Below are 18,565 nucleotides of genomic sequence, written 5' to 3'. Positions count from 1 at the left end.
TTGTTGTTGTTGTTGTTGTTGTTGTTGTTGTTGTTATTTATACCCCACCCATCTGGTTGGGTTTCCCCAGCCACTCTGGGCGGCTTACAGCATATATAGAACAAAGTAAAATATCATGCATTCAAAACTTCCCAATACAGAGTTGCCTTCAGATGTCTTCTAAAAGTTATGGAGTTCTTTATTTCCTTGACATCTGAAAGGAGGGTGTTCCACAAGGAGGGCGCCACTACCAAGAAGGCCTTCTGCCTGGTGTTTTGCTTGACCCACTGCTTTCCTCAGGAAAACCCACTATTTACCTCTGAATTGGAGCAAACCTCAATATGCAGAAAACCAGATTAACATTTGCTCTGATTTGGAAGTAAAGAGAGGGCTTCCCTGGGAAAGTGGTGGGACAATGTTGATGAACCCTGACACATCTCCCCATCCCTAAGAGCCAGCTGTTTCAATGGGAAAAGAGAAACATTGGGGAAAATGGAGACTTATCGTCAGACAACCTGAGCTAGGAATGCGTGTACCTGTCCATTTCTGTTTCCCTCAATTTCTCATTTTTCCAGTCTCAGCTGCAGTGCTGCACATTTCATGAGCAATTGGTACATTTAACAAAACAGAAACAATCAGCTTGAATCCATTCATGACCATTTTAGTGCAGATTTGTCCAAAAATACACCCCTTTCATATGAGGTTTGAGTTATATTCTCTCTCTCAATCAATCAATCAATCAATTTTCCCTAGCAAAATGAATTGTTGCGTTATTTTCACTAATGTGCATTTATTTGGGTACACACTTTCCCCAAATATATGCATTTTTGTACACATTGTTTGGTTAGTGGACTGCATCATAAAATCCAGAGGAGTGTGAATTTCACAGGGTAACTATTTTGGTTTTGTGTCTTGGTTCGAGAAGTATGAATTGGTTAGTTTATCACTAAAATGCAAACCACATTGAATTTCTTCTCTGTCCCCTGCTTTACCCTGCTACCAGATCCTATTAACTGGAGGTGCCAGGTATGCATGTGTTCGGCCACTGAGTTATAATCATAGGAGCATAAGAAGAGCCCTGCAGGGCAGGGCAGTGGTCCATCTATTCCAAAATTTTGTTTTCAGAGGGCCCAACCAGACAGTCAAGGGGAACCCACAAGCAGGACCTGAACACAACCACCCTCTACCTTCCTGCCGTTTCCAGCATCTGCTATTCAGAAGCATTGCCACCTCTAACAGTGGAGCTAGAGCCAGTGGCGTAGCGTGGGTTGTCAGCACCCGGGGCAAGGCAAGTAATTTGTGCCCCCTAACCCGTGGATTTTGCGCCCCCTAACCCGTGGAGCGCACCCCCCCAGATGTTGCGCCCGGTGCGGCCGGCCCCCCCTGCACCCTCCCACGCTACGCCACTGGCTAGAGCATAGCTATCAGCATGGCTTTTCTTCAGCCGGAACTCACCTCACTGGAACTCACTTTTGGCACCTCTCAGTTGGGTACCATTCCCATTCTAAGAGAGCAAGAGAGGTGTTCATGGTGAGTTCCGGCACCTCTTTTTCTAGAAAAATAGCAGTGGCTATCAGGCTCAATAGCCATTGATAGCCTTATCCTCCCTGATCCTATTTTAAAGCTGTCCAATTTGGTGGCCTTCACTATCCCTTGTGGGAGCCAATTCCAGAGTTTAATAATGCCATCCCCATTCTTTCTAACACAACACTGACTGGCATTTGCTGCAGGTGACTATTGGAAGATGCTTGGCATTCTATGGCACACACTGGATTGCTAAGCCATTCTGGCACCCGACAAATGTAGATCAACATGGTTTTTTTTAATGCCCCTGATGGTGCAACACACACACACCCAGAAATGGCCTGAGTTAATGCTCCCCTTGCTTCGCTTCAGCTCAAGCATTAACAGTTTGTCACATTCATGAAAAGATAATCCTCCATCTGGGCAGGAAGCAGGGGGAGTATTCATTCTCAGGTTTCAGAGCCATACATTTCATCTTCCCCTAGCATAGCCCATCCTTTGTATTGTGCAATTCCTCCTGGGACTCCAGCGATGAGCAGATGCTTTGCAATTCCAGCTGTTTTGATGCAACTGAAAGGAAATCTGGGCTTTAACTTCCGCCCAATGCACCTGTGCTCTCTTTGCTTGGGAAAACTCAGGGCAAGATTTGGAGGGTATGGGAAGAGAGGAAGAGCTTATTCCAGTTGCATCCATCTGCATAGATCAATGGTAAGCAAATGTTTTCAACTCAAGGCCCACATCTGCTCGTAGGAAAATTTCTGCATGCCAGAGGTGGTCAGGTACAAAGGCAAAAAAATGGGTGGAGAAACAGGTGTGACACTGACCTCTGCACAGAAGGGTACAATCCAGCCACACAAAAGACAAAGGTTTCTACACACATGACTCTCTATCCAGGCAAGGAAGAGGCATCATCGCTTGTCAAGGACGCATTTTGGCAAAGTAAAAGCACTTGAGAAGAGTGTGGAACAGGGCTGATGAGAGGTGTGGCCTGAGGAGGATTTGGTTCTTGCTACTGTGGGTTCAGAAAAGGGTGACCAAAACTGATCAAGGGGCTGGAGAAACTCCCTTATGAGGAAAGGCTGCAGTATTTGGGACTTTTTACTTTAGAGAAAATGTGAGTAAGTGTGGCATGACAGAAATATATAAAATTATGCATGGCATGGAAAAAATTAATGAGAAAAGTGTTTTGCTTTTTTCCTTCTCTCTCATAACAGTAGAACTCACGGCCATCCATTGATGCTGAATACTGGAAGATTCAGAACATTCAAAGAGTATTTCTTCATGCAACACATAGTTAAACTGTGGAACTCCCTCCCACCAGAAACAGTAATGGCCACCACTCTGGAAGGCTTAAAAAGAGAATGGGACAAAATCATGGAGAAGGAGGCTATAAACAGCTACTAGCCATGATGGCTGTGCTCTGCCTCAGAGAAATTATGCCTCTGAACACAAGTTTCTGGGAATCACATGTGGGCAGAGTGCTGTTGTGCTCATGTACAGCTTATGGGTTTTCCACAGGCATCTGGTTGGCCACCGTGAGAGCAGGATACTGGGGTAAGAAGGGTCAAGTCCGTCTCATATTTTTTTTTGGAAGAGGTCACACACATAAACCTGATGGATGGAAACCCAGTTTGAAATACCCTCCCAAGACAGTGCCTAACCTTTAATTTCAAGTCCATTTGGCTTTTGACTGGTGGATTTTTCTGAAGTGAAAGCACCACTTGAAAACCAAGTGCAAGGTCCTAGTCCCCTTGGAGTTCTCTCTCTCAACAAGGCTGGATAGTGAAAGAAACACACATGCTTTGGCCACCCCACCTGAGGGTCCCCTTTTGAGGTGAGGGAAGCTGAAGCATCAGGTCATGTCAATTGCCATGAGGGACCCCTGCCTGGGCCTGCCTTCACAGGGCTCAGCAGGACAGCCTTGGTCCTGCCATCTTATGTACATCAGCCTTTGGGCATCTCACATGAAAGTCCTGCTGGGAGAACAAAGGGCTACTCTACAGCTGCTGAATTATTCATACTGGAGACAAGGAGCAGGGAAATGCCTTTCTTCTCCAACACAAAAGCAGCTGCTGAGAAGGGATGGGTATGCCAGGAGAACACTTGGCTGGCAAAAATAGTAATGGTGAAGGTGAGAAATCAGAAGTTTGAATAGGCCGAAGCTGGGAATGAAGTTCTCAGTGCCAGTGCTTCATATTGTCATTTCAAATGGACACATACTGTTTGCAAACAGAGTTCTTTTAAAGTGCCATCTTACATCCCTTACACACACACACACACACACACACACACACACACACACAAACACACGTCCAGAGAAAAGTAGGAGATGCACACATACTATCTGTGTGCATCTTCTTCTCCATGCCCCTGGCCACCCACTAGCCACCATTTTGACAAGCCTGGATTGCTCCAGGTGCAACCTGGGGCCATCTCAACCTGCTCTCACCACACCATGGGTTGACCAGAATTAATATGAAACAGTTTGAGATTCACAGAATCAAAGAACTGTAGGATTGGAAGGAACATCAAGGGCCATCTACTCCAACTCTCTGCAATGCAATCACAGCTAAAGAATCCCTGACAGGTGGCCATCCAACCACAATTTGAAAACTGCCAATGAATGAAAGTTCAATGCCTGCCAATGGCAGGTGAAGCCAGTTAATTCTACTTTTCCCCCCATTCTCCTTCCTGCTGGGTTCTCCAAGCAGCAGCACCAAGATATGAAGGAAGAAGGCAACTCGATGGACAGGTTGTAAGCAAGAAGGAAGGCAAGTGAGGGCTGGTTGAGGACAGACTGAGGTTGGTGAAGCACTGCCCCATTTCCCCAAACAAAACTAGCCTCCACTGCATGAAAGGCTAGGAAATACCTCTCTTCCAATCCCAGCTAAGAATGATGTAATCCAGTTGTTTTTATGTGAAGAGCAGCTGCAATTTGGAGGTCTGTACAAAGAACGATACACAGAGAAAGACTGTCTCCCTGGAGACTTGATGTGGGAGTAATTAGGGATATGGGGGGATTAATTTGGTTTGTGTTTACATGCGAAGCTACCTAATTTATGCTTCCTGAACAAATACATGAGGAGCGGGGAATCTTTTTCAGCCTGAGGGCTGTATTTCCTACTAGGTAATCATCTGGAGGGGAGGCACGTGCCAGTGGTGGGTGGGTCCAGAAGCAACAGGGGGTGGAACCACAAATATAAATTTATTCACACATCCTTCTCTATCCTCCATTCAGGCAAGGAAGAGGCATCGGCATAGTTCCAAGACACAAGCCAGCCAGGCAAAAACATTCAGGGATGGTGAGAGATGTGGTCTGGAAAAGAGGTCTGTCCTGGGGAGAGTCCCAGGGGCCAGACAGAGAGGCATTTGGCCCCCAAGCTTGAGGTTTCATATGCAATATGCAAACCAAGCCCCAACTATTCTTTGCAATTCAACTTTCTCTAAATCTGGTGATGCTGTTCCCCAGCAAGCCAAAAGTTGACAAATCACTGCTTGAAGTCAATATTTTTCAACACATTTTTCAAACAAATTCCCCCCCCCCCCACATCCCAAGAGGGCATTCCCTAGCCACTAGCACAACCTCCTTTGGAGGTAAAGATAAAAGAGTATTGTAGGAAGTCACCAAGAACACACAAAACGTTTCCCCTCCTAGACACATACTTGCCACCTGTCCCACTTTGAGCAGGACATCTCAGATCCTGTTTCAAATCTCAGATGTCCCAACTATTCTGCCACTGCTGCTGTGAGACCTCCATTGAGGCCTGCTGCAGCCACAAACATACTCAAAGAAGCCGGGCCACACTTCTGGAAATATGGAAGCAGCTACAGTGGGCCTCGGTCTTGTCATGGTGGAGGCAGCAGAGGAGAGCCAGTGAAGGTAACGTGGTAGGCGGGCAGCGAACTTGCAGGTGGTGTCATAGTGGTGTGGCCTGGGCACACCTGTGGGTGGCAGTGGGGATGGAGGTGGTCTAGGATGGAGGTGGCCTGGGGGGTGTCCCCCCTATTTGGGTTGGGAAATGTTGGACGGGATAGGACACTGAGAGAGGTCCTGGGGATAGTATATGTTTGGGCTATGCATCAGATCTGGGCTGATTTGGATTGGTTTGCAGTTTGGCCAGATCAGGCTGAGACAGCTTGGGATCACCCCAAATTGGGTTGGCCTTCCCAGAGTGATTCAGGGCTGGCATACAGGCAAACAGGGGTGTGGGAGATGAGGCAGGTGACAGCCTCTGCAAAGAGTACCATGAAACAGTGTGCAAAAGGGCTTTCAAACAGCCCTGCACTTCATTTCAGTTGCATATGCCTATTTCCAAGTAGGCAACACGCATGCGTAGCCAAACTGAGGACTGAATCCCCAACTTAGGTTCAGTCCTGCTCTCTGTATTGCAGTCAGGAGAAGGGGAAGGAGAAACAGCCTCTCCTTCTTCTCCCACCCCTCCTGGCCACATGTTTATCAATAGGGTTTAAGACCCTAATTGAGCATTAGGACCCCTGAATCAGTTTGGGGACCAGTTCTAGGTTGGATCAGCCAATGTCAAATTGAGACCAATCCAAACTGCCAGATTGGGTCCTCTATCAGATCAGAGTATGGGGGGTGTGCACAACCCCAGTTTATATGGTTGCCTGCTTGTTTTTACTAGCTATGTTCCAGTGCCTTTAACAGCATCTTGACACATAGACATTTGATAGGGGACACTTCGTCTGCATTCTCTATACTGCTGTTAGGAAAACTTTTCCATGATGCATATTTTATTTTCATGACAAACTGCTGCTAAAGGCAGAGAAGCAGAAGCAGTAAATTAGTTGGCAAGTCAAGTTCTCTGCCTAATGAGTTAGATGGGGGAAGTTTATTAAATAAAGCAGTAGGAACTGTATGTTCAGACTGAAAATATTTGGGGATACCTGCGTCACAGATACTTAAAAACATAGGTTAAGGTCACCTTTTGTCTCTCATTTGAGCCACATTTCCCCTCGCCCAACTTTACTTCTGCTTTTTGCTACTTTCCATCCCGCTCTTACCACTTCCACCACCCACCATCAGCATAACAAGGTCAAAGTGCCCTGTATCTCAGTACGATGAAAACAAAGAACAGCGCCTTAGACGGGATGGGTCACTGGATGATGCTTGTTAGTTAGTAATTATGTTCCAGGAAACAGAGGGAGAAACATAGGTCTTGTTTATGATGTTGAAATGAATAGAGATGAGGGAGGTTAATTATAAATCTGTTTTAGGAACACTATAGACCTAAGTGCAGGATGCAAACATTACCTTAGGTCATTACTCATTTCTGAAGCTCAGAAAATAATGTAGAGTGGTCTATTTGCGAAAATAATGCACAGTAAGAGTGGGGAACATTATTCAGCTCAAGGGCTGCATTCCTTTCAGGATAATCGTTGCGGGGGGGGGGCACATGCCAGTGGTAGGACAGGGCCAGAAGTAAAAGTGAATGGAGCAATGAATGTAAACTTCAGCATTGTACATTAAGCTAGTTTCTACATACATTCTCTTGCCACCCCTCTATCCTCCATCTAGGCAAGCAAGAGGCATTATCAGAGTTCAACACTGAAATCCAGCACCGAGGGCCTTCTGGCAGTGCCCTCATTGCGAGAAGTGAGGTTACAGGGAACCAGACAGAGGGCCTTCTTGGTAGTGGCGCCCGCCCTGTGGAACACCCTCCCTTCAGATGTGAAGGAAATAAGCAGCTATCCTATCTTTAAAAGACATCTGAAGGCAGCCCTGTTTAGGGAAGTTTTTAATATTTAAAGCTGTATTGTTTTTAACACTTGATTGGGAGCTGCCCAGAGTGGCTGGGGAAACTCAGCCAGATGGGCGGGGTATAAATTATTATTATTATTATTATTATTAGACACATCACAGTGAGTAGAAAGACTGCAGGAGGGTGTGAAGTTGAGATATCATGACAGTTTTATCACTTCATGAAAAATAGCTGTGTACAAGAATGTGAACTGAAAAGCTGAGACTGGATGCAACCATACCACACCTGTGTCTTTTGGGGAGCTTCCCCAGGGGTGGGGAACCTGTGGCCAGCCATTGTTGAACTAAAGCTACAATCATCCCCAGGGAGTGTGGCCAACTGTTAGGGAATATGGGATCTGTGGCCCAAAACCTGGAGGGCACCATGCTGGTTATCCATGCACAATATCCGAACCCATGTTGAGAAAAGAAGAGAGGTTAGTTCAGCTTCCTGGTTGCATCTAGAAAGAAGAGACCCTGCTAGCCTGGATGCTAGAACTCACTAATAGCTGGCATTTATCTCAGGAAGGACCAGGCCCTGGCTCAATCAATCAGGCACTTAGAGATTCTGCCACCGTCACCACTAGAGATAGAAGATGAATTTGATTCAATTAGGATTTTAATGTGAACCTATCTAAGGCCCCTCTGCCACTATACATTTAAAGCAGCATCATTCTACTTTAAGCAGCCATGGCTTCCCCCAAAGAAACCTGGGAGCTGTAGTTTGTTAAAAAGTGTTCACCCATAGCTACAATTCCCAGAATGGTTTAGCAATCATTCCCCATTCCCAGGAAATGCTGGGAATCGTAGGTCTCTGTGGGAGGAAATAGGGTGTTTCCTAACAACCCTCAACACCTTTAGCAAACTACAGTTGCCCAGGATTTTGGGGAGCAACCATGACTGTTCAAAATGGTATCATACTGTGTAAAATGGCTAGGACAGATGAATCATAGTATTGTAGAGTTAGAAGGGACCGCAATGGTCATCTAGTCCAACCCCCTGCAATGCAGGAATATCAGTTGAACTATCTATGACAAATGACCATCCAACTTCTGCTTAAAAACCTCCAAGGAAGGAGAGTCCACCAGCTCCCAAGGGAGCCTGTTCCACTGTCAAACAGCTCTTACTGTCAGAAAGTTTTTCCTAACGCTTAATCTGAGTCTCCTTTCTTGTAACTTGAATCCATTGTTTCAGGTTCTACCCTCCAGAGCAGGAGAAAACAAGCTTGCTCCATCTTCCATGGGACAGCCCTTTAGCTATTTGAAGATGGCTATCATGAAATCTCCAAATTTTGTGATGATGTTCCCCAACCAAATAATGCATGCAAAAATGTACATACTAGGGGAATGCATGACTAAAGATACACACATTAACCTGGGGTGGAGGAACCTTTGGCCCTCCAGATGTTGCTGAACATCTCCCATGTGTATGTGCCGGAGTTCCATTGGGATCGCAACCAGCACAAGTATACACATAGAGAGTTGTTCTCCTAGACTTATTTCAGGAATATTTGGACTGTTTGGCTTTGAGATACTGAGTTGTGCATGTCATGATTATTTTGGCACTTGTATATATTATTAAAGATTTCGTGTAAAAGAAGGTATTGAAATGTCATACAATATTTTAAATGAATTTTCGTAAACCACATACTGAGTTGTTTAGTTTGTGATTGAACTCCAACTCCCATCAGCCCCAGCCGTCACAGCCAATAGCCAAAGCTGATGGGAGCTGCAGTCCAGCAGCATCCAGAGGGTGAAAGGCTTCCCCACCACTGCATTAGTGGATGACAGATCAGAAATGCACCACATTAGACAAAACCCAAAACTGGGTGCAAAATTCTGTATAACAAGAGAAATTTGCACCAAAATGCTGATGAAACTTAAGACCTTTTCATTTAATTGCAAAATGAGGAAGAAATGCAGTGAACCAAACTAAAAGTCTGGAAAATCAAGAGACTGAGAGAAAGGGAAACAGGCAGATTCATTCATTCCTATCTGCCACAGACCCTGGCTACTGGAGCACGGTGTGAACTCTTGAATTACAGAACAACACCAGCGGCCTCCCTCCCCCCCCCCCCCACACACAGTTCACTTGGATCATCCTCTGGTTCCTTTTCGCAAATGCAGGCACATACAGATCCAATTCATTGTCAACGAACGTTCAATGGATTAATCAACTGAGCATTATTTACTTGTCCGACATGCACTAAAAAAGGGGGGGGGGATCTGAATCCCACTCTTGATTTTTCCAGCCTTATATCTTTTTCCTTCTCCACCCCCAGGCCAACTGGGTACTTGAGAGCTTTAATAATAATGCCTTCTCCTCCAAAGGCTTCACCTGATTCCAGATATTTACCATGCAACTGGAAAGAGCTGTAGCGGAAATGGAATCCTGCATAACTGAGTTGGTTCCAGGTGTTGGCTTGATAGAGCACATCCTAAGGCTGTGGGCTCACTTAAAAGAGCCCTTTGGACCTGCTCCTCTTTGGCGGCACTTCAACCTTCCTGTTCACCTGCAACCAGAAAGAGCTGCAAGCCACCCCTCCCTTTTTTCAGATGCCCTTTGAAAATATATTCTTTAGACAGGCCTCTGCAATATATTTTCTTTATTTCTCTTTTTTAACCAATCAATTTTTATTGATGTTTTTATGCTGATTTTATTTTTGTAAGTTGCACAGCAGAACTCTTAGCAGGCACTTGTTAAGCGTGTAAGCACAAAAGAAGTAATTATAATTTAACAGTTTTCATGTTATTCTATTTTGTTAAAGCAAATATTATGATGGGAAGATCTCACACAGGTGAAGACAAGCAGTGGGGAGGAGGGGAGGGTTAGGTTGAATTTGGGAAATAAAATAATATCTGGGACAGCAAAGGATATAATAGGTTCTTATAGAATAGTAATATATTGCAACCAGAATAGAAGTTCAAAAGGGGAAGCAAATGTATTTTTAGTATTTTCATTATTGTAATAGTTATTATTATTTCTTATCAGTAGAAGGCAATGTTAATTTAGGCTTCTTCGTTTTGCTGTCTGTATAATTTTCTTAAGGCAATAAAAAAAAAAGTTGCACACCACCCTGATGTGTGTGGTGGTGTTTTTTAAAGGAAAGTGTGGATTACCAATAAGCAAATAAATAAAAATGGACCAATGGTCTTACAGTATAATATAGCTTCCTATGTGTGAGCACAGAGGTAAAGCTTTTGCCTTGCATGGAGAAGCTTCCAGGTTTAATCTCTGGCATAACCAAGACAGGCTGCAAGAGACCCTGGAGAGTCACTGCCAGCCTGTGCTGGCAATACTGTGCTAGATGGACCTGGTGGTCTGACTCGATATAAGACAGCTCCCTACCTTCTCCATCTTATCATTAGTGGAAAAGAAACTGGGTCCTTACCCTGATAGGACACCAAGGACCAAGTTGAGCATGAAGAAAGAGCCGATGATGATGAGGGGGATGAAGTAAAGCCAGTTCCACATATTCCCTGCTGCGTCGTTAGTCTGGAGAAAGACAGAGAAAAGGGGAAGAGGAGAAAGAGACTTTAATCCAAACCCACATGTCCAGCATACAAGCATTTCTTTTTTACTGTTTTTTTTTAATACTACACTTCAGCAGTGCTTTTTTTCCTCGAAAATGAGGTGCAGGAACGCTCAGGGTTTTTTTGACAGAGCCAAAGCTGTTTAGGGGAAAAACAACGCTTTGGGGGCAGGAACATTTCTCCGCTCAATCACCCCACTGCCAGCATCACTGCAGCCGCATTTCAATGTCGACTCCAACATGCTGCCCCACAGCCTCCAACACAAAGCCATGAGCAGCATGCAGCCCAAAGACTCCGACACGCAGCTCTGGGCACTTTGCCACTATACAGATGCTGGTACACAACAAATAGGTGCTGGAATGCACCAAAGAGGTGCTGGAACTCAGTTCTGGTGAGTTCCAGATGAAAAAAAGCCCTGCACTTCACTACTTGTTACATCAGGAGACTTCCCAGGCTCTCCCAGATTGAGAGGACGGGAGCAATAGTCGGTCCAGTGGTCAAGAAGGCAGTTTTTGTACGTGCTATAAGGGAAGTGAGAGGCAGATGGGGCTCATGAACATGGGAGGGTAGCCCATCTAGGAGAAGGAAAACTCTAACACTAAACCTCCACTGCCTTGTGGGACATATTCGGGAGAAGAAAAAGCTAAGGAGTAAACCCTACACAAATTCAGCGTGGAATCCCTAAGGCCTTGTACACTTCCTTCCAGCAACTCCTGCAGTTAAGCTGGTGCCAAACATATTGCTCTGATTTCCTTGGGACCACATCAGTGAAGTTGAGAGGGGTGTCTTGTTGTCTGGGCAGCTCAGGACCTCCACACATACACACTGCCCAGGCTTGCCTCCCACGGAAATTGCTTCAGTGCTGCTAATGCAGCATTTAGACTTCACGCCTGGAGGTACACTCTATTGTCCCTTGAGACAGATGGGTGCCCAGACCATGGGTGAACAACCTCAGGCTTGATGGCTGAATAACAGCCCTCCAGACTTCTCTTTCTGCCTCCTAGCTGGATCAGATTATTTCCAATCTCTGTGGGTAGTAGTCAATGTTAGTCCTACTCAGAGTAGACCCACTGGAATTTATGGCCATGACTCACCAAGGGACATTTCAGTAGGTCAACCCTGAGCAGTACATACCATATTTTTCGTTCCATAGGACGCTCCGTCCCATAGGACGCACCTAGTTTTTTGGGGGGGAAATAAAGGAATTTTTTCCCCCTTTATTTCCCCCCAAAAAGCAGGTCAGAGAAACCGAACCAGGTAGAGGAACAGCGGGATGGCGGCGCTGCGCCTCCCTGCTGTCCCCCGAGCTTGTGGGGCTGGCCGATGTCTGCCCAGCGCGAGGGGCGCTCTGATTCAGGGTGCCCCGCCCGGCGGCAGGCTGCTATCCGCAGCGTGGGGAGCCCTGCGGGGAACTCCTGCAGGGCTCCCCACGCTGCGGATGTGTTCCCGAAGTGCCGGGCGCCCTGAAAGCAGAGCGCCCGACGCTCCGAGAAGCAGGCTGCTATCCGCAGCCTAGACATCCCTGCGGGACCTCCCACAGGGATGTCTAGGCTCCGGATAGCAGCCTGCTTCCCGGAGTGTCGGGCGCTCTGCTTTCAGGGCACCCGACGCTCCGGGAAGCAGGCTGCTTTCCACAGCCTAGACATCCCTGTGGGACCTCCCACAGGGCTGCCTAGGCTGTGGATGTGTTCCCGAAGCGCCGGGCGCCCTGAAAGCAGAGCACCCGACGCTCCAGGAAGCAGGCTGCTATCCACAGCCTAGACATCCCTGCGGGACCTCCCACAGGGCTGCCTAGGCTGCGGATGTGTTCCCGAAGCGCCGGGCACTCTGCTTGCAGGGCGCCCGACGCTCCGGGAAGCAGGCTGCTATCCGCAGCCTAGACATCCCTGCGGGAACTCCCGCAGGGCTGCCTAGGCTGCGGATGTCTTCCTGAAGCCTGGAGAGTGAGAGGGGTCAGTGTGCACCGACCCCTCTCGCTCTCCAAGCTTCAGCGAAAGCCTGCATTCGCCCCATAGGACGCACCCAGATTTCCCCTTCATTTTTGGAGGGGAAAAAGTGCATCCTATAGGGCGAAAAATACGGTAGTTGGCGGCAACCTTATGGTTCTAAGGACCAGCTTCCATCCTCACCCCATTAGAGGGTGATGGATAAGGGATCTTGTGCTGACTCCTGTCTCATTCACTAAGGGCTGGGAGCCATGAAGCAAAATCAATTTTTATGCCTTCCCTTAAAATACTTTAATGGTTTAATGATTGGGTGACTTGTTTATGTCACTCAACTCCCAACCCAACCACAGAACTAATCAGATACAATGGAGATGGAAAATGGAAATACTTTCAATGTTCTGATGGTGTTTCACATTGTAAAACACTTGGGAGGCTCCGGACATCTGCATTGCATGGGGAAAAAATTACATCATGCATTTAAGAGTTACATACATCTCATTGATTTTACATACCACCTTGCTGCTTAAGAACAAACATTCTATTAAGAAAAATAATTGCTGTACTGGAGCTCACTCAATGCTGGCCATCTAATTTCTTGCCATGATCCACACGCTACCACCAGTCAAACACAATCCTGTGATGACCAAAAGCTGGTTCCACTATGAGGAGCTAAGTGCTCCTAGGTAAAATCAGGGATGGAGCAACTCTCCTATGAGGAGAGAAATGTGAGAAATAGGTGGCATGGCAGGAGTCTGTAAAAGTATGGATGGCATGGTGAAGGTTAAGAGGGAAGTGCTTTTTGTCCCTCTGCCATAATACTAGAATGCAAGGCAATCCACTGAAACAGAATATTGGAAGATTCAGGATGGAGAAAAGGAAGAACTTATTCACAGGCGCATAATTTTTTTGCCTTCAGAGGTCTTCTAAAAGTCTGATAGTTGTTGTTCTCTTTGACATCTGGTGGGAAGGCGTGAGGGAGGGAACTGCCAGAAGGCCCTTGGAGCTGGATCTCAGTGTCGAGGCAAAACGATGGGGGTGGAGACACTCCTTTAGGTATACTGGGCCGAGGCTGTTTAGGGCTTTACAGGTCAGCACCAACACTTTGAATTGTGCTCAGAAACATACCGTGAGCCAGTGTAGATCCTTTAGGACTGGTGTTACATGGCTCTGGCAGCCGCTCACTGTCACCAGTTTGGCAGCTGCATTCTGGATTAGTTGGAGTTTCCAAGTCACCTTCAAAGGTAGCCCCACATAGAGCGCATTGCAGGAGTCTAAGTGGAAGATAGCCAGAACATGTACCACTCTGGCAAGACAGTGCGTGGGCAGGTAGGGTCTCACCTGGTCCTTTAGAGGCACAGTTACCTCATTCAGGGCCAGGATGTCCCCCACACCTGTCCACCCTCTGCCTCCCAAAAACAGTACTTCTGTCTTATTGGGAGTCAACCTCAATCCTTTAATTACCATCCATCCTTCAACTGCCTTCAGACACTCACATGGGATGTTCACCACCTCAGAGAGCAGCACAGCCATACAAGGCCTGTATGAGGCAAACCCTGCCCTCCACAACATCATTTCCTTCTAGCTCTGTGACTGATGGAGGAGATCCTGCCCAATAACAGAAATGTGCTCCACCCCAGAACATCCAGAGAGCACCAAAAGACAAAGATTATCTGTTTAACGGTCACTGTTATATCAAATAATCTACTTGACCCAATGGTAATTTTTTTGCTGTTTTTAAGATAGCCTCTGACTTAGAGAGAGCTAGACAAGGTTCTCTGAGGTTGTTCAGCTTTCCAGTGAACAGACAATTTACTTCATAGAATCATAGAATTGTAGAGTTGGAAGGAACCCCAAGGATCATCTAGTCCAACCCCTTGCAATGGAGGAGGACTGTAAGGGGATCGAACCCATGACCTTGATCAGCACCACTAGTCACATCAGATGCATTGGAGGGAAAATGAAAATGCACTCTTATCCCCAAAGATTGTGTGGCAAGACCACCTGGAAGAATTTTACCTTTATGATTTCTATATTATCATATATCCATATATAACCATATATCCTAATGGTGATTTTTTTTATCCATGTATCCTAATGATGTTTGCATCGCTAAAGCTTCAGCAGAGCAAAAATGCTTAAATCTTAAAAATCCAAAAGTTGCCCTCTGCCCTATTTCTCTCTCTGCCCTGCTATTGTGCTTGAAGGAAACAATAAATATGATGTGTTGGCATTTTTCTATAGGGAACCTACTCCAGGCGGCTTCTTGGGCTCATGAGAGGGGGGTGAGTTGGGGAACAGGAAAAAGCAGTCAGCCACAATGCAATGTTCTAAGCCGATAGCAGATGGTGGGGGTTATTCAGGTTTTAACAGTCAAATAGGTTTCTTTTCCTCTTTATTGCTGAAAATTAGGGTAAAGGGCAAATTGACGCACCATCTGAGAAAAGCAGAAGTATTCTTTACATGGGCAGAGGAAGAGCTTGTGCCCGCTCATTGGTTTGATTTTGCTGCAATATATGAATATGTCATGTTTTATGCTGATTGTTCTCAGGTATAAAAACCCAATGCACAAGGGCTTCAGGGCCCAGGCTTTGGAAAACATTCCACTGGGTCTTTATTACTCAGCAATAAACTTTGCCTTCTTTTTCTCCACTGCTGCGTCTGTCGATTCTTGGACACATTTTGAGTTGGCAACAGGTATCCCTTATATGCTTGCAACAATTGGTGTATGCCTGTGAATACCAGGTGCTGGGAATCAAAAGTAGGAAGAGCTCTGTCCCGCTTGTGAGCTTCAGAGCTTTTGCAGGTTTGTTTGCCACTTCTGCTAATTAGCAAAGCTATTTACACATTATTTATTTCAGCTTATTCCCACACATAGCTCTGGGGTACACACACACAGACCTGACATATACAAAGAAGTAACATCCCAGTTGAACTCCACACAGAAGTAAATCCAGAAATCACCATGCATGCTGGGAACTTCCCAGGTGTTAATTTTTTATTTATTTTTAAGTGCAAATAACAAGCAGCTGTTACTCCATCTGAGGTGAGGAATCAACACCCTTCTTTGTACTTAAGAACGTAAATACATAAGAAGTTGCCTGCAGGGTAGAACTAAAAGATCCTTACATTTTTTCTGGGGGTAGGGCACCTCGGGCCCAAGAACTGGGTGTGGCCCTGTAGCCCTCTCTTTCTGGCCCTCAGGACTCTGCCCAGGCCACATACTCTTCCCAGCCAGACCTCTCATCTGCCCTGCTTTGCAAACCCCCTCAGAGCTTTTGCCCAGCTGGAATAATGTGCCCTTGGACCTCTGATCCTGCTACGTGCTTCCCTACATGGAGGGCAGAAAGGGAGATGTCAATGAGTGTAGAAACAGCCTATTGTAGAAAGGTACAATTTACATGCGTTGCTCTGCCCACTTTTAGCCTGTGTCCCCACCCAACATGGGCATGTGGGTCCTAGAAGGTTGCCCAGAAGGGAATGTGGCCATCAGGCTGCAAAAAGTTCCCCTGATACAGTGGCTAACCAGAGGTATCCAGGAAGCCAAAGGATATGACTTGGATGCAACTACTCTCTCCTGCTGTTGCGCCCAGAAACTGGTAGCCAGTAAGCAGCACACCACCTTTGAACCTGGATAATTCCACGTGGCTATCATTGTGCATAGCCATGAATATGTCTAGCCTAGGCTTCTCTGGGCTCTAGCCTTCCAGGTAGACTCCTGTCTTTGCCAGCCCTGGCCACCACAGCCAATGGTCAGAAATGCAGGGTGCTGCAGCCAAACCTGTTCTGGGTCTGCTTAAGAAAGATCTTAAGATAGGTAGTCAAACTATGGAGTTCACTCTCAGATGAGGCAGTGATGGCCACCAGCTTTAATGGTCTAGAAGAAGGTTAGACAAATTCATGGAGGCTTTGTTCTGCCTCTACTGTCAGTGGCAGTATATCTCTGAATACCAGTTACCAAGAGTCATAAGTGGGAAGAGTGTACTGTTGAACTCAGATCCTACTTGCAGGCTTTCCAGAGGCATCTGGTTGGGTACTGTGAGTATAAGATGTTGGACTTGGTGGGCCTTTGATCTGACCTGGCAAAGCTCTTATGATCTTAGCCATGTGATCTGAGGGAAGGCAGATGAAACTGAGTGCCTAACCATCTACTCCTGAAGAGATGTCAAGGGCCTGAGAGACGTGTTGAGGCAGCCCCATCTGCAACTCCCCTGCAGCTGCTTAAGACCTGTCTGCCCTGAGAGAACACAGGAGCAGGAAGGCCCAGGCCACAGAACTTCTGCCATCACCTTCCAGTCAACTGGAGAGGGCTCTTGTTACTCCACATCTGAAATCACTTGTCTGTTTCCAAACTTTAAAACTGTAAATTGCCTTGGGTGCATTGGGATAAAAGACTCTGTAAGCACAATAAATGAATGAATAAAAACATTCAGAGTGATGCAGATTGGGGGACAGTGGTCTAATCCCCTCCAAAATGCATTTAAGCTAGTAGTTATTGCCACATATTTATTGTAGAAAGGGCCATAGCTCAGTGGTAGAGCAATTGCCTTGCACACAAAAGGGCCCAGGATCAACCCCTGAAATCTTTACACAGTGCTGAGAATAGGACTCCTGTCTGAAATCCTGAAAAGCTGTTGCTACTACTGAGCTGGATGGAACCAAGGCTTTGACTTATAAAACAACTTCTTATGCTGTGGTGGTCAAATCCTTTAAATTAGTTCCCCCTAGCATGAGATGTTGTACTTGAAGTAGGATGAGTGCAGGTGCTGGGCAGGTCCCTGACCCGGTAGTTATTATAGGCTTCTGGGTTGTTCCTTATGTTTAGCATTCTTCCTGGGGAATTGTTTCCCTTTTGGCACAGAGGCAAGTCTGTGTACAAAGCCTTTCATTACAGGATTTGCTCCTTGCTGTCTTTGTTCCCTAAAATTGGCCTGAGCAATAATCTGAGTGTTTCTTCCCCCTTGCTTGTTTTTTAATAGGACTCCCAATAGCTAGGTCCACGGTGACATTTTTTACTAGAGGATAATTTCTGGCATCCTCCGCTTAAAACTTTGGCAACTTCAGTGTTCAGAGAAAGAGCCAAGTTTTCACTTTGCTGCCCTGATTTTTTCCCTTACCAATAAAGCTGCAAAAGATTTATCTAGAGTCAAGATCGGAGGCATTTTGTGGGCCACGGACTTTCTCAGCACAAATGCTCTGCTCAAAATTTTTTAAGTTTCACTGGTAAGTTACGATGAGCATTTGTAGGGCTATTTCTAGTTACAGGGGAGAAATCCAATTAAGGGTGAACCTAACTAAAGTATGCTGTCTGAAACAACACAAAAACTGAGACACAGCCATCTTTCAAAATTTATACCTCTCCCCTTTTTGAAATGCAGTTCTCCTGCCAAGTAACATACATAGAAATGCACACATTAAGGTAAAGCATGCTTGGTCTCCTCCACCACCTCAACATTAAGGGGGCTTAGCCCCCTCCCAACAGATATTGGGGTCCAAAACACCTTGGCCCCATTGAGTTTGCACCCCAGTCTGAGGCCCAGGTCAGGAGTCTTGTTCATGACATGCTCCAGTGGCACCACCTAATCTGATCTGATGCTACACACTAGTACACAGTAACACTGGTCCAGATTTTACTATTGAAACCTTGCAGTACCTACAGACAGGCATGGACATTTTACCCATGGCCACTTCGTCCATTAAGTAGCACAGGGCATTCTTGACATGGCAACATAAGGCCAGCAGGCCCCTGACAGGGGTTCCTGACCAGTCTAACCCTCCAAAGCCCAGGGCGAGTGTTATCCGACTGTCTTCCCCCCTGACATCACCAT

General features: G+C 46.2%; 1 protein-coding gene across 10 annotated transcripts in view; it reads right to left on the bottom strand.

Moving 5' to 3' along the window:
* The window catches only part of CACNA1B (calcium voltage-gated channel subunit alpha1 B), a 328,172-nt gene that overhangs the window by 173,014 nt on the left and 136,593 nt on the right, over nt 1-18,565 (bottom strand). For all 10 annotated transcript variants that reach the window (XM_083597112.1, XM_083597115.1, XM_083597114.1 and 7 more), the window contains exon 7: nt 10,653-10,756. In XM_083597112.1, coding sequence (XP_083453238.1) covers nt 10,653-10,756 — 104 coding nt within the window. The remainder of the gene's footprint in view (nt 1-10,652; nt 10,757-18,565) is intronic.

Source organism: Podarcis filfolensis (genome assembly GCF_964270895.1).
Source record: "Podarcis filfolensis genome assembly, chromosome: Z".
Classification (NCBI taxonomy): domain Eukaryota; kingdom Metazoa; phylum Chordata; class Lepidosauria; order Squamata; family Lacertidae; genus Podarcis; species Podarcis filfolensis.
Note: the sequence above shows the minus strand (reverse complement) of the source record. Positions and strands in the feature narration are given on the sequence as shown.